We start from the raw sequence: 15,569 nt of genomic DNA on the forward strand, positions 1-15,569 counted from the left end.
GGCAGGACAACAGGCGGGGCTTAACCCGGAAGTGAACGCTGATTGGTCGATCCTTATCTCTGACAGCTGTCAATCATTTTGACATGAGGTGTACCCATTATACTACTGACAGCTGCCCAACCGTTTCACTCCTAATTTCGTCAGGAGCTATGCCTCCTTTAATACAGACACCAGCATCTGAACCATTGGTGAGTGAGTTGCTTGCTGTCTTCCAGCCCTATGCTGGAGTAGTCTCCATTCCAGTTCCTGAACTGAGGAGCCACGTGCCTACATTGGGCAGGAAGGCACGCATGCACATTGCGGTCGGTCGTAAACTTTCTAAAGTTCTTAAAGTGGCGATGCATTTGGGACCCTCCGTACCAGGGCTCCGTGGATGATGTCACCCACATGTGAGAATATCAGCCTGCTGTCCCTGGATAACACCTGTTACGGTAAATAACTGTGCTTTGACTACAGAGAACCCCCATTGTAGGTAAGTAAAATTGCTATATTCTTTCTAATCTAGAGACTAATCTGGTCTGTTATATCACCAGAGGTACCTCTATTGTACTGATTATGATGACAGCTAAAGAGAGCATTAATAAGAAAACTCAATGGTGTAGCGAGGGTGAGTGACGCCCAGGGTGGTGGCGCCCCTCTTCCCCCCCCCACCCCACCCCACCCCATCACACGCACATGCACCTTCTCCGTACCTTTTTAACTTTGGCACAAGCAGCCACCAACTTGCTGCCTGCATCAGCTTCGGCATTCTCTCTGACATCACTTCCTAGGTCTGGATCAAGGAAGTGAAGTCTAGAGAGAGTGCCAAGCTGATGCGGGCAGCAAGTTGGTGGCTGCTCTCACCAAAGTTTAAAAGGTACGGGGGAAGGGAAGGGGCATGCGTGCGGCAGAGGGAGGAGTTGGAAGGGAGTGGGAAGGAGGTGCCAGTGCCCTAAGGAACCCGGGGCAGACTCTCCCCTCCCCCTCCACACACTAGGAAAACTTTTAGTATTTGATTAGCACAAGCCTAACCTAAATTCAGATCATTGAGGAGCAGAATGAGATGATGATATGGAAGTACCATAACTACTGCATCTCACATTTCCACAGGCAGCTGTTTGAGGAGGAAAACAGGATTGCCAAGAGCTTTCTAGAAGTGGCTTCTATCCGCCACTCGGACATCCAAAAGAAGTGTGCAAGGTGAGATTAGGAATGACATAGACCCACCCATCCCAAACCTCCACCCCAGCACTCCAGTGTCAAGAGTTCAAAAGAGAACTTCAAGCTCTGGGACAGACCCTCCCACACAGGGGCCCAGATTCTCCTAAATTTGCGCCAGGGACCAGGGCCCACCCCTACATACATCCAAATATTCAAATTTTATTAAGGTAAACAGTTCATTTCTCCACATAGTAACAGTGGGCACCTCAGCTTGATGCCACAGCACAAGGATCAATTTTCTAGCCAATAAAGAGGCTTTATGCAGCAGCAAATTACCCCCTCTAGACAAACCCAATGTAGTAACTTGAGAAAAAAGCTGAATATCCACCCTCAATATAGTTTAGAGATACAGGGCAACAAAGGACCAAAAAGTCTGAAGTAGGTCACAAGACCAAAACATGTGAAGCAAACCTGCCGGGGTGGACTGGCACTTGGGACACTGAGCATGAGATGCAAATCCAGAGACATATACCCGATAGGGAGACTCCTGCAGGCACAGGAGAAATTTATACTGTTGTTCCTGCAAAACTATGGAACGAGTCAGCCGAGGGAGATGTTTCATAAGAAGGCGAAGTCCATCCCCTGTGACTTGCTCAGAGGGTGACAAATCCTGGTTCCACACCGCTGCCACGACCTCGTAGTCCCATAGGGCACTAAACTCCCCAAACTGACCTGATGAAAAGACAAACTAATCCTGGTCAGGCGGGATAGAGTCAAGGTCTCACTCACCACATCCACCATATCATCAGTCAAAGTAGCAGCATCCAAAGAGAGGAGGTAATGAGACACTTGACGATAGTGAAGCCAATCATTGACCTCCAGGAAACTGTCTGCCTGTAAGTCCTGGAAAGAACGAAGCACACCCTCCTCCGACACCACATCACGCACATAACAAAGTCCCCAAGCACTCCATCTATGTAAATACCGTTTAGAAGCATCAGGATCCATATCTCGATTGCCCCACAGGGACAGCAGAACCGTGGAGGTAAAAGGCAGATGCATTCGCTTGCACAACCATTGCCAACATTGTCGCATGGATCTCAGCAAAGGATGACTCCTAGTAGGAAAAATCCAGTGCGGACACTTCGCATGAAGATAATAAAGCAAGTGGGTAGGGGCCATCAGTTGTTCAAGAGAGACTGGAGTGTAATGTTGAATGTTCTTTATCCAATCCACCAGATGTCTAAGAAATGAGGACGAATCAGGGGATAATCAGGAATAAGACCTGCATGAAAATGTAGGCAATGAAGGAGAATCAGGAATAAAACCTACATGAAAATGTAGGCGGAAGAAGACGCAAGCATAAGACTTGCATATATTGTAGGTGACGACCCCTGAGAACCCCAAATAGTTATATTTCTAAGAGAGACATTGTGCATATGATTTCAAACTTCTAAGCTGTCATTTTCCTCTCTGCCAATAAGAGAGAGATTCACCTTTGCTCCAGAAACCAGCAGTCAGATCTCTTGACTGTGACATCACTGTTTTGGGACTTTTCAGAACTGTACAGTACATGATAAGAAGTCCTCCTAAGAAGTACTAGTGAAGGACAGTGTAACTCAGGAAGGTGGGGGCTTGTCCTCTGAAATTATTAGCCTAAGTATTGGGAATGCATTTGTCAGGGAAATATAGAAAGGTCAGTTTTGGCACCAGGTGATGTCACGTTTCAGTATGGCTCCATGATAAGTGTATACACCATATAGCCAATAAAAATGATGAATGTGATGTAATCTGTAACTAGGGGGTACCCTAGGCTACTATAAATATTATGCCAACGGGTATAACAGGGACTTCAGCCAATCTTATCAGAAGGCAAGCAATATTGTATATCTGCAGGTCCGGTAGTGCCAGTCCCCTGTGCCCAACAGGCAGTGACAATTGAGTAAACGTCATATGGGGCTTTCTATTTTCCACAAGAATTTACGCAATACACTCTGATATCTACCATGGGAAAAGTCTGCATCACATAAACCCACTGGGGGAACAATACCATTTTGAAGAGGGCAATACGCCCCCTCAATGACAAGGGGAAACGAGTCCACAGTCCAAAAGATCTCGGGATCTCTGTAAGCTTGAGATAGATTGCCAGTGATATATACTCCCAAAGTTTAAATTTATGTGCTACCTTACGCAAAGGGAAGGGAATAGACTAATTCGCATAGTCATACCCACCAATGGCCAAGGCCTCTGACTTGTCCAGATTCAGTTCCAGACCCAACACCACCCTATGAACCTCAATCAACCGCAAGACCTGCGGAAGAGACCGACCCAGTTGAGTCAACAATGATAAAATATCATCCGCAAATGCCAAACAACTCACCTCATCACGCTCCAGGGACAACCCAGAAACCAACCCATCCTCCCGAATCTGCCGCAACAAAGGCTCCAAAGATAAGATAAACAATAAGGGGGAAAGGGGACAGCCTTGTCGGGTGCCACGTTCCACAGAAAAATAGTCAGAAACCTGACCTAACCAACACCACCGAGCTAGGATAGTTGTAGAAACTACGGACCAAATCCAGAAAAGGACCCCCCAGCCCAAATTTTTCCAACACAGCAAACAGGTAGGCCCAATCTACACAGTCAAACGCTTTACGGGCATCGAGACTAATTACAAGAGCCGGTAGTGAATGAGTAACACTTTGGCCTAAAGCCGCCATCATCTTCCAAACATTCCAGACCGCCTGTCTCCCGCGAACAAACCCAACCTGATCATGGTTAATTAAATCGGGCAGAAAACCAGAAAGACGATTAACCAAAATTTTAGCCAAGATCTTCAATTCGAAGTTAATCAATGAAATGGGATGGTAAGAATTCACAAAATCTGGGTTCTTACCAGGTTTAGGAATCAACACAACATGCGCTTGGTTAGCATGAGATGGAAAAGCACCTGCAGACACCACCCTAGTAAAATAAGCCTCCAAAGGGCCCTCATTATGATCCAGTAAGATTTTATAAAATTCAGACGAAAGACCATCGGGTCCCGGGGCCTTCGAGAGTGGAGAGTCCTTGATAACTTGCCAGATTTCCAGAGCTGTGATAGGGGCATGCAAAGCCGCACCCGTATCCCCAGGAACCCGAGGCAAGTGCAAGGAATCTAAATAAGAAGCCATAGCTCCCGGAGAAGAAGGCCTCCCAGAGTATAAGTCCTCAAAGTGGCAATAAAAAATCTCAGTAAGACAGTCCCAATCAGAGCTACATTTATAACCAAACCAGGAGATTTTATGTAGAGGTAGAGGTATATGTTAGTAACAGTTGAGCATAAACAGAAGTCACTTATCCAGAGCAATGGCCCTGGATAAGTGCCCATCAGCTACAAACTCACACATTTTCTAGCATCTCAAGTTTTCTATCTACTATTATGGTGCTTTGTTTTTGCTTTTTTTATGCTGACAGTCAAGTTCTATTTTGACTATACAGTGGTGCCTCACACAACGAACTTAATTCGTTCCAGGAGCAAGTTTGTTATGCGAAAAGTTCGTTATGTGAAACGCGTTAAGCGCAGTGACTAACGACTGCCTGCAGTGCCTGCGCGGAAGGATGCAATACATCGGCAGCGATCGTGGAAGCTCGGGCGACTTCGTTGTGTGAAACGAAGTTCGTTGTATGAATCATGACATGAAGTTCGTTGTGTGCAGCATTCGCTGTGCGAGGCGTTCTTTATGCGAGGCACCACTGTATTGTGTTAGATATTATACATCTGCTTCAAGAAGCACATACATATAAAGATTGTGTTGAACCTATGATACAAGCAATTTGCCAAAACACATCCTGTGTCATGTTCCTCTTCAAGTCTGATGTATGGGACTTCTGGTCATTTCTGCTCTTTTGGCTTTCATTGAAATTTTGTGTGGATTTTTTTTTCTTTCTTTTTTATGCTGTTTTACAGAGGGAACCATCAGAGCAAAATGCTGCATCACCTCTATAATTTACAAAGGTGTCAAATATTGAAAATTGCAAGGCAAAAATCAGGGACAAAGAATGGCAGGCCTTCCAGTGGATGGACTCAGTACTAAACCACCATTTACTCACATGGTGTTAGATATCTTTTGGCCCTGGCTGGTCATCTTGAGACTTGCCAGAGGAGGAAGTGCAAATTAATAATGACAAAAAGGATAAAAATACAACAACAGGAAAGCACCAAAAAAATGGAAGAGTTTGACATGCTGAGAACACTTGAAGACACAGCTTCTCTGTTCTCCTCAACAGGATACAACTAAATCTCCCAACTACAAAAAATCTCCAGTACAAGTGTATTTTTCAATCCATGCTAACCTTCCTAGGAGTGAAAACTTGGAATGACCTCGCAGAAATAATCAGAATGGAGCCTAGCCACACCGCATTCTGGAAGAAACTGAAAACCCTTCTCTTTGATACCTTGAACTTTACATACCTTGAACTTTACATGATTATCTCGATACTCCCTTCCAGCTAGTCTGTCACTTTCTCCTTATTTCTCCTCTTTTCCCATACCGCCTTGAATGTATTCTGCTCTTTTTCTGCCCTCTTCTCTTTGTAAGTCGCCTTGAGCCTGCTTAGGTATGCATGACACACAGGAAGACGAGTCTGATGCAAGCCACCAGGATGAGGGAAGATGGAAGTGCACAGAGGACACGGACCTACAGCTGGAGAGATGGACATACACCGGGGACACGGACTTGCGTCTGGAAAGACAAGAAAAGATAGAGAGGACAGCAATCATTGTGGGGGACTCCATCATCAGACAAGTCAACAGCCACATAGTGGGAGGAAGACAGGATTGGCTGGTGACCTCCTAGAAGATATAGTGAGCTGCATCAACAGGATAATCGACTGCGTGGAAGAGGAAGATATGGCAGTGGTGATCCATGGAGGGACAATGTGAGCAACAGGAACTAGAGCAGGGAAGTACTGAAGGACCAGTTCCGGATGCTAGGAAGGAAGCTGAAGACCAGAATGTTGAGTGTAGTGTTCTCAGAGATCCTGCCAGTACCCAGGGCCGATGAGAAGAGGCAGATGGAGCTGCAAGCAGTCAACACGTGGATGAGGCACTGGTATGAGGAAGGATTCCACTTTGTGCACAACTGGACGACGTTCTGGGGGAAGAGCAAGCTATACAGGAAGGATGAACTCCACCTCAGCGGAGATGGAACAAGGCTACTTGCAATTAACATCAAGCGAGAAATTGAGAAGTTTTTAAACTAGGAAGAAGGGGAAAGCCGACAATCGACCAAGAGTCGATGATTCGGGAAACTGTATACTCAGAGGATACCGTGCAGGAAGATTGTGGGAAAGACTCACCAGATCATAGGCAAGGCAGAAATCCTAATGGATTGAAAGGGACACAAAAGGGAAGGAAATGCAAGAAAGTAACAGGCCGCAAACTCAAGTGAAGGTACATGAACGCAAGGAGTCTAAAGAATAAGATGGGGGAATTGGAAGCTATGGCACAAAAAGATAACCGTGACATCATTGGCATCATGGAAACATGGTGGAACGAGGAAAACGTCTGGGACACTGTGCTACCAGGATACAAGCTATATCGCAGAGACAGAGTGGGTCAAAAATGTGGGGGTATTGCCCTATACATCAAAGAGGGAATTGAGTCTACCGGAGAGAACACGCTGGCAATGAAAAATAAGGTAGAGTCTCTATGGGCCAAATTTCCAGGAACAAATGGAACGGAAACGAAGATCGGCATCTACTACTGACCCCCAGGGCAGTCCAAAGAAACTGATGGAGAAATAATGGAAGAGATTAAACGCAACTGCAAGGGAGGCAACGCAGTTATCATGGGCGACTTCAATCATAATAATAATAATAATAACAGTTTATATCCTGCAGGACCGCGAAGTTCTATGCGGTTTACATAAGATTAAAAGAAGGTACAAGTTGATTGAGCTTAAAGGAGATGAGAGAAAGTGGTTAAGAGGTCAAGGGAACCGTTATTGAGGGGAAGGAGATGTACGGGTCAACTGTCTAGATATTTCAGGAACAGATATGTTTTTAGGCGCTTCATGAATTCCTCATAAGTAGTGGGCGAGAGCAATTGTTCTAGATCTTTACCCCATAATGCTGCCTGATGTGAGAGAAGGTGTTGATGGTGTTTTTTCAGTTTACATCCTCTAACTGGGGGGGGGGAAACAAAGGTCAAATGTGAGCTTCTCTTGTGTCTGTTGGCTGAGAGGGAGAAAAGGTCAGTTATGTATTTAGGGGCTAGTCCGTATAGTACTTTAAAGCAAAGGCAGGCGAACTTAAACTTTATGCGCGCTTCCATGGGCAGCCAGTGCAACTGCTGGTAGTAAGATGTCACATGATCAAATTTCTTTATCCCGAAGATTAGTCTGACCGTTGCATTTTGCATTAATTTTAAACGTTGCATATTCTTTTGGGAAATTGCTAGATAGGCGATGTTACAGTAATCAAGTTGACTTAATATGAGGGATTGTACTAGGATTCTGAATGCTGACGTATCAAAACATGATTTAATGGATCTAAGTTTCCAGAGAGTGAAAAAACCCTTTCTGGTTGGCATTGATCCAGAGTTACGCCCAGTATCTTCATGGTAGACTGAACTGGGTAACTAAGTTTATTGATGCAGAGTGGTGTTTTGGTGTCAAGCGGATGAGGTGAGGCAACGAAGAATTTCGTTTTTTCGGAGTTAAGTTTGAGCTTGAAGTCAGACATCCATTGCTCCATCAGATTTATAGCTTCTGATGCCTTGGGAGTAGTTTCCGAGATAGAGTTAGTAAATGGGATGATGATCATAAAGTCGTTTGCGTAACTGAATAATTTTATCCCCAGCTGAGTTAATTGTGCGCCCAGAGAGGACATGTAGACATGGGGATAGCGATGATCCTTGCGGCACACCGGATGGGTTGCTCTAGGTATCAGAGAGATCATAATTGAAACGTACTTGATAGGTACAGGACAAAGGGAAACCACGGAACCAGTTCAACACCTCATCCCTGATACCAATGGTGTCTAGGCATTGTAGCATTTTCCCATGGTCTACTAGATCAAAGGCAGAGCTCATATCGAATTGCATGATCAGGGCATTGAGGCCCTTGCTAAACAATAGACGCAGGTTATCTAAGATAGCCGCAATTACTGTTTCTGTGCTGAATAAAGGTCTAAAACCAGATTGAGTTTCATGTAGGAAAGAGAATTGATTAAGATATTCCATCAATTGGGTGTGTACCAATCCCTCCATGATTTTTACAATAAATGGAATGGATGCTACTGGTCTGTAGTTGGTTACTAGAGCTGATGATTCTTTACTATTTTTTAGGAATGGGATAATTATTATGTGACCATTATTAGTGAGGAACTTCCCATTTTTTAGGTTGTGGGCTAAGTAGTGCAGCAACGATAATTTAAATTCTAATGGCGCCGCTTTCATAATTTCTGGGGGACATGAGTCCAGAATGCAATATGACGTACGGGATTGCGTCAGAGGGAACGTGCTACCGAGGTGGAGAGTGGCCTGCAAGGTTCACTACAGCCAGCCGGCGATCCTCAGCAGGCTGCTTTGAAGAGGAGACCAGGTGAAGGCAGCCGGCGTCAGCAGCAGATCCTGCTGGTGGGCCAGAAAAGACCAGGAAGCTGGGATGGAGGGAGGGTAGGAATGGCGGGCCTATTCTGAAGGTGAGACTGGGAAGAAGAAGAGAGGGGGGAAACATACAGGCCTTCGTGACAGGGACGGATCCTGGTGTAGAATTACCGGGAGGGAGAGAAGAAGGGGTCCAGATGTGCAGATGCCGGACTAAGTTGAGGGTGGGGTGGGGTGGGGAGGAAATAAAATAGAGGAGACGGGAGAGAGGGAAGGAACAGAGAGAGAAGTTGGACACAAGGGATGGTGTGGAGAGGGGATAGAGATACTGGATAGGAAGGTAGTTGGGAAGAGAAACGGAGAGATGGTGGACCCTGGGGTGGTGGGGAAGGAGGGAGAGATGCTGGATGAAAGGGTAGTTGAGAAAAGGACAGATGGTGGATCTGGGGATGGTGGGGGTCCATTACTGCAGCAGCAGATATGGACATGAAAAAAAGGAAAAGATGCCAGACCTCTGGGGGAGGGAAGGGAAATGGAAGGGGAGGACAGAGATGGAATATGGATGGTTAGCACGGAGAAAGAAGAAAACGACAAATGGGCAGGAGAACCTGGCAAGCGAGTTATCAGAAGACAACCAGAGCCTGGGACCAACAAAAGGTAGAAAAAATAATTTTATCTTCTGTTTTGTGATTACAATATTTATTTTATTTACACCACAGAGCTGGTGTAGGGTTGGAGACTTTGTAACCCTATACTTCTATTAAGACTAAGCCTTAGTCACCTTTTATAAAGGTACGAATTTAGCGCGCGCTAAATCGGTTAGTGTACCTTAATTAAATAACCCCTAATTATCTTAATTAAAAATTCAGCCCACGGCTTAGCCTTTTTTTCAGATTTCGGCCCCTTATGTGATTGAGTTTGACACCCCTGGAGTAAAGGGAGTGCTAAAGGAGGACAAACTGAATACATTTTTTGCATCTGTATTTACCGAAGAGGATATACAAAACATACCAGAAGCCGACAGGCTATACGCAGGAAATGAAGACGGGAAACTGACTGGGTTGTTGGTCAGTCTAGAAGAGGTATGCAGGCAGATTGATAGGCTTAAAAATAATAAATCCCCTGGATCGGACAGCATCCATCCGAGGGTAATCAAGGAACTGCTTCAACTAATAACCAATCTGTTGATCAAATCAGGAAGGATTCTGGAAGACTGGAAAGTGGCGAATGTTATGCCGCTCTTCAAGAAAGGTTCGAGGGGAGATCCGAGAAACTACAGACTGGTGAGTCTTACCTCAGTACCAGAAAAGATGGTAGAGGCGCTGATAAAGGAGCACATCATTGACTACCTTAACGGACACAGTCTGATGAGGACCAGCCAGCATGGCTTCAGCAAAGGAAGATCTTGCGTGATGAACTTGCTGCACTTCTTCGAGGGAGTTAACAGGCAGATAGACAAGGATGACCCAGTCGACATTGTATATCTGGATTTTCAGAAGGCGTTTGCCAAGGTCCCACATGAATGACTGCTTCGAAAAATTGTGAGCCATGGAATCGAGGGTGAAATACTCCCGTAGATTAAAAACTGGTTGGCGGATAGGAAACAGAGAGTGGGGGTAAATGGACAATACTCGGACTGGAAAAGCATCACGAGTGGAGTGCCGCAGGGTTCGGTGCTTGGACCCGTGCTCTTCAACATATTTATAAACGACCTAGAAATTGATATGACGAGTGAGGTGATAAAATTTGCAGATGATATCAAGTTATTCAGAGTAGTGAAGACATAGAAGGATTGCACAGACCTGCAACGTGACATAAACAAGCTCGAGAAATAGGCCGCAACATGGCAAATGAGGTTTAATGTGGATAAGTGTAAGGTGATGCATGTCAATAACAAAAATCTTATACACGAATACAGGATGTCTGATGCAGTACTCGGAGAGACCCTTCAGAAAAAAGACTTGGGAGTACTGGTCAACAAGTCAATGAAGCTGTCCGTGCAATGTGCGGCAGTGGTGAAAAGGGCAAATAGAATGCTAGGAATGATTAAGAAGGGGATCACGAACAGATCTGAGAAGGTAATCATGCCGCTGTACCGGGCCATGGTACACCCCCAACTGGAATACTGCATCCAGCACTGGTCGCCGTACATGAAGGACACAGTACTACTCAAAAGGGTCCAGAGAAGAGCGACTAAAATGGTTAAGGGGCTGGAGGAGTTGCTGTACATTGAGAGATTAGAGAAACTGGGCCTCTTCTCCCTTGAAAAGAGGATACTGAGAGGGGACATGATCGAAACATTCATGATAATGAAGGGAATAGACTTAGTAGATAAAGACATGTTGTTCACCCTCTCCAAGGTAGAGAGAACGAGAGGGCACTCTCTAAAGTTAAAAGGGGATAGATTCTGTACAAACGTAAGGAAGTTCTTCTTTACCAGAGAGTGGTAGAAAACTGGAACGATCTTCCGGAGGCTGTTATAGGGGAAAACACTCCCCAGGGATTCAAGACAAAGTTAGACAAGTTCCTGCTGAACCAGAACGTACGCAGGTAAGGCTAGACTCAGTTAGGGCACTGGTTTTTGACCTAAGGGTCGCTGCGGGAGCGGACTGCTGGGCACGATGGACCACTGGTCTGACCCAGCAGTGGCAATTCTTATGTTATTATTAGATTATAAAAGAAAGAACTGCAGGTCCCACAAACTGATGTTGGGCAGGAAGGCACTTGCATATGCGCAGTATGAGTTCTGTCTTTAGAATGACAGTGCACTTGGTATGTACATATTTGTACCAGATTCCATAGATGATGTCACCCACATGTGAGAATATTATACCCGCTTGTCCTCTCTCTGCTATTAGTCATGCGTTACAGAAAACTGCTCCAGCCTGATTTAAAATTTTGGAAATGAAATTACTTTCACTTTTTGCGTTTTGCTATGATTTTAACAATATGTTCTGGAAATGAGAATCCTGTAATTTGAATTTTAAGGGAATACCTAAAAAGAAGTCATTAGAGACAGTTTCATAGCCTTTAAAAAAATTAACTTGCTCTTTCTTTCTCCCCTTGCACAGCCATTGTCAGACACCAGAGAGCAGAGCATGAACCTACAGGAAAAAAATCTGTGTAATGCCAATCCAACACAATGTCCTGTAGTAGGAAGGAGACCTCTAGAGTCTGAGAAAAGGTTTATACTGTTGTTTTCTTGTAGCCATGTTAGATATTTGTAGGCATGTTAGACATTTTTATGTTATACAATATTCAAATGAATTTTTTGCTTGCAGATGTTTTAAAATAACAGATGTAATAGCCTGTGCCTTGCCATACATGCACACATACCTTATTTTTCACTCCATAAGATGCACCTGACCATAAGACACACCCTAGATTTAGAGGAGGAAAACAAGAAAAAAACCATTCTGAACCAAATACTCCCTGCCAGGCTCTGCACCCAACCCCACACTCCTTACCAAGCTATGCACCCTGTACCCCTCCCTTCCAGGCTCTGTACCCTGTCCCCCCTCTGGTGGTAGCCTGGAATAGGGCACAGGTCAGGCAGGCCTAGTGGCTGGCAGGCAGGAAGGGCCCCCATACCTGTTTTTAGTCCCAGCACTTTCCTCACTGGACAGCTGCAGCAGTGAGAGGCAGAGCGGCAAACAAGGCAGGCGCGAGCTTTTCGCGCACCTGCCTGGAACCGTGCTGCTGACTGAATGGTTGCTATCAGTTCTCGCGAGAGAGAGGGGGAGAATCATCTTCCCTTCCCCCCTCCCCCTCCCAATGGTGCAACAAGACTACTACCCTCTCCACTAGGCATCCCTAAACTACTGCCCTAGCTTCAGCAGCATTTAAGAAAACAAACACCATGCAAATCTGTCAACATTCACACTCAGATGCAGGCAGCACTAGAAAACCTCACTTCCTCCCCAGCACCACAGCATATACGAAGTGCCGCCCCCTTAGTAAACAGCTCCTGGAGGACTGTGGGAAGGCCATGCGCTTTTATACTTCCAATTAACGGTGGGGTTTCTGAAGTATTTAGCTGCCTGAGTGGGAGTTGACTTGTTCTTTCTCCGGCGGCTGCGCAGATGGCTAATTCATTTGCGTGGGTCGGTGGCTGGGGCCGGTAGGTAGTTGACACTGAGCCAGCGCTGGCTGAACCGGTTGTGGCATGGCAGCGTCTGTGTGATGGGCACTGAGTGTTCCGCTTCAGGTATGCAGGACGGGGCATGCTTGCTACACGGACTGGGGATCCCGAGTGCCACAGAGTTGCAAGCACTAACCCTGCTAGCAGGACTCGTCGCCCCCTTGCCTTAGGAGTCTGCGCGTCCCCTCTTTCCTGTTGCATGAAAGGAAAGTTTTCTCTCTGGGTCCCGATACTGGCCTCAGTTCTGTGAGCAGCAGGGGGAGAGATGGGCCGTTGCAAGCACCTCGATGCCGCAGCCATCCAGCGAGGGAAGCGCTGCGATTAAAAACAGGTATGGGGGGGTTATGGTATTTGCTCCATAAGACACACCCTTATTTCCACCCACTTTTTTGGGGAAAAAAAGTGTGTCTTATGGAGAGAAAAATACGGTATGTGAGATAAAGATGTAGATACCACACACTCTCCCACAATTCCTTTATTACTTACGTCTTTCATCATTTTTTTATCCATCTTCATAACTAGGCCCACTTTTTCCCCCTCAGACTCACCCACTAGGTTTATTTAACTTGTCAAAGCTTGCCACTTTTTCCAGTTAAATACCAGTCTAAGTGGTTACCTTCTCTTCAATGTTTACAATGTACTAATAAACAATACACTATATTTTCTCTTAGGCTTTCTGTGGCTCACCCAAACAACTGCAATAATCAGTACATTATATTAACTTCTCCTTGCCACGGGGAAAACTACCCTAACCTTAGCATGTAAATAAGCTGTCTTTTTATCCAACTCATGTCCAGTCTCTCTCAGTGCTGCTTTCTCTCGTGTTCTTTTCTGTTTCCTTTCAAAGATATGTCATATCCATATAGTTATGTTTTTGTGAAAAGTAAATCATCTTTCATTATGATTTATACTGTCAAATTTTGCAAATATTTCTCGTACTTGAAGGTTAACCTTAAACAATACTACAACTTCCTCTTGGCCTTCTTCTTCCTACTTCCCAGGGCTGTGAATATACCTCTGTGGAATCTCCAACACACACTCCTTCATGAGTCCTAATGACTAGTCGCATTATACTGCCAATCTTATTCTGTTCCAGAGTGATGAGGGTAGCAATAATGTATGAGGGGGAGCAAGCTAAATTCTTATTTGCATCTCAGTCAGATTCTCTCAATGTGTTTGTTTAAAGATATAAGTGGTGTTTGAAAAACTTTTAAAAAATAAATATGGTAATGTTGTTTTGAGAGCAGGAATATTTTTGTCATGTTTATTACTGTGACAAATAAACTTTAAAGCAATGAGATATTGGTATTGTATTTCAACAGTATTGTCTGCCTTTTGTTCAGTCTGTCTCATTTATTTTTTTATTACTGCCTATCTCTCCTTTACACCTATTGTCTCATACACTCAGTAGGAGGAAGTCACCCTAACTCCAAATGAAGGGACAGTGATTCCATTCAAACAGACTGAGTGTGTGTCCACCACATACGCAAAACTGAGCGGATGTTTGGAGGTGACAGAAAATATAGTACTGTATGAGTTAAGAAGTTTCAAAGTTCCAAACACTTCTTCCAAAACCAGTGCTTTTATTTGAGCAAATTCTTGCTTTGCTTTAGTTAAAAAAAAAAAAAATAGCACAAAAACTAGACCTTCCCAAACACCTGGGTCCTAGTATAAAAACAGCTTTAGTTCACAGCACTGATTCAATGGTTTTCTTATTTCCTCAAAACAAAAAGTAATCTTTTCTTCTACGCAAATATAAATCGACCTGGATATAAACTGAGGTAACCTTTTTCCCCTGAAAAAAGGTTGACTCGAATGTAAACTGGGATGAGGGGGGGCGTTAATATTCAAGTGTCTTGCCTGTTTCTGCATCCTGTTCCCCCTCCATTGCTGCTCTGCATCCAGCCCCCTCATTCACTCCCTCCCCTGCCAGTCTCTGCACACGGCCTCCCTCCCTCGTTCTGTACCATCCTACCTCCCTCCCGATGACTTGCAGGCCTCTACCAGGCCTGCTGTGAGACCTGGTGGTCCAGCGGTGGCCAGGGCAGGAGGGATCCTTCCCACCTCCTATCCCAGCCGATTCTCAAAATATTTACCTCCCTCCTGCCTCCACAGCATACCTTTAGTATCCCTGGTGGTCCAGCTGTGAATCACGACAGAAGCAACATTCCTTCACTCCTGTCTGTGCAGAGCTGCTAGCTGATTGGCTGCCACAAGAACTCATGGTAGCCAATCAGCTAGTGGCTCTGCACGAACAGGAGAAAAGGCATGTTGCTTCTGTCTGTGTAGAACCGCTAGCTGATTGGCTGCTGCGAGTTCACAGCAGCCAATCAGCTAGCAGCTCTGCATGGGCCTGACAAACCCAAGAAACTCCTCAACTACTTCTTAGCTCTGGGTTGAGGCAATTCCTGTATACTTTTTACTTTGTCTAGCAATGGTTTAATTTCGCCACCCCCAACTTGATAATTCCAAATAATCTGGCTCCCCAAAGGTACACTTTTCAGGGTTCACGGTTCACTTTCAAGGTTCACTTTTTAGGGTTCATGGTGAGCACAGCTGCCTTTAAAGCTCTTAGAATAGCCCTTATTGCTCTTAAATGTCCTGGCAAAGTGGATGTAAATATAATTGCTGTACATCATCCACATAGGCTGCTGCGTACTTATCATGCCCCTCCACAGGAAGCAGCTGCCCTGTGCA

The 15,569-nt window shown here is 45.1% G+C and overlaps 1 protein-coding gene across 3 annotated transcripts in view; it reads left to right on the forward strand.

Annotated features, from left to right (window-relative positions):
* The window catches only part of LOC117349688 (synaptonemal complex central element protein 1-like), a 160,075-nt gene extending 145,905 nt beyond the window's left edge, over nucleotides 1–14,170 (forward strand). For all 3 annotated transcript variants that reach the window (XM_033923291.1, XM_033923298.1, XM_033923283.1), the window contains exons 11-12: nucleotides 1,090–1,179; nucleotides 11,803–14,170. In XM_033923291.1, the coding sequence (XP_033779182.1) occupies nucleotides 1,090–1,179; nucleotides 11,803–11,833 (121 nt within the window). In that variant the 3' untranslated portion in view covers nucleotides 11,834–14,170. The remainder of the gene's footprint in view (nucleotides 1–1,089; nucleotides 1,180–11,802) is intronic.
* Nucleotides 14,171–15,569: the final 1,399 nt, after the last annotated feature.

Source organism: Geotrypetes seraphini, chromosome 1, assembly GCF_902459505.1.
Source record: "Geotrypetes seraphini chromosome 1, aGeoSer1.1, whole genome shotgun sequence".
Lineage (NCBI taxonomy): Eukaryota > Metazoa > Chordata > Amphibia > Gymnophiona > Dermophiidae > Geotrypetes > Geotrypetes seraphini.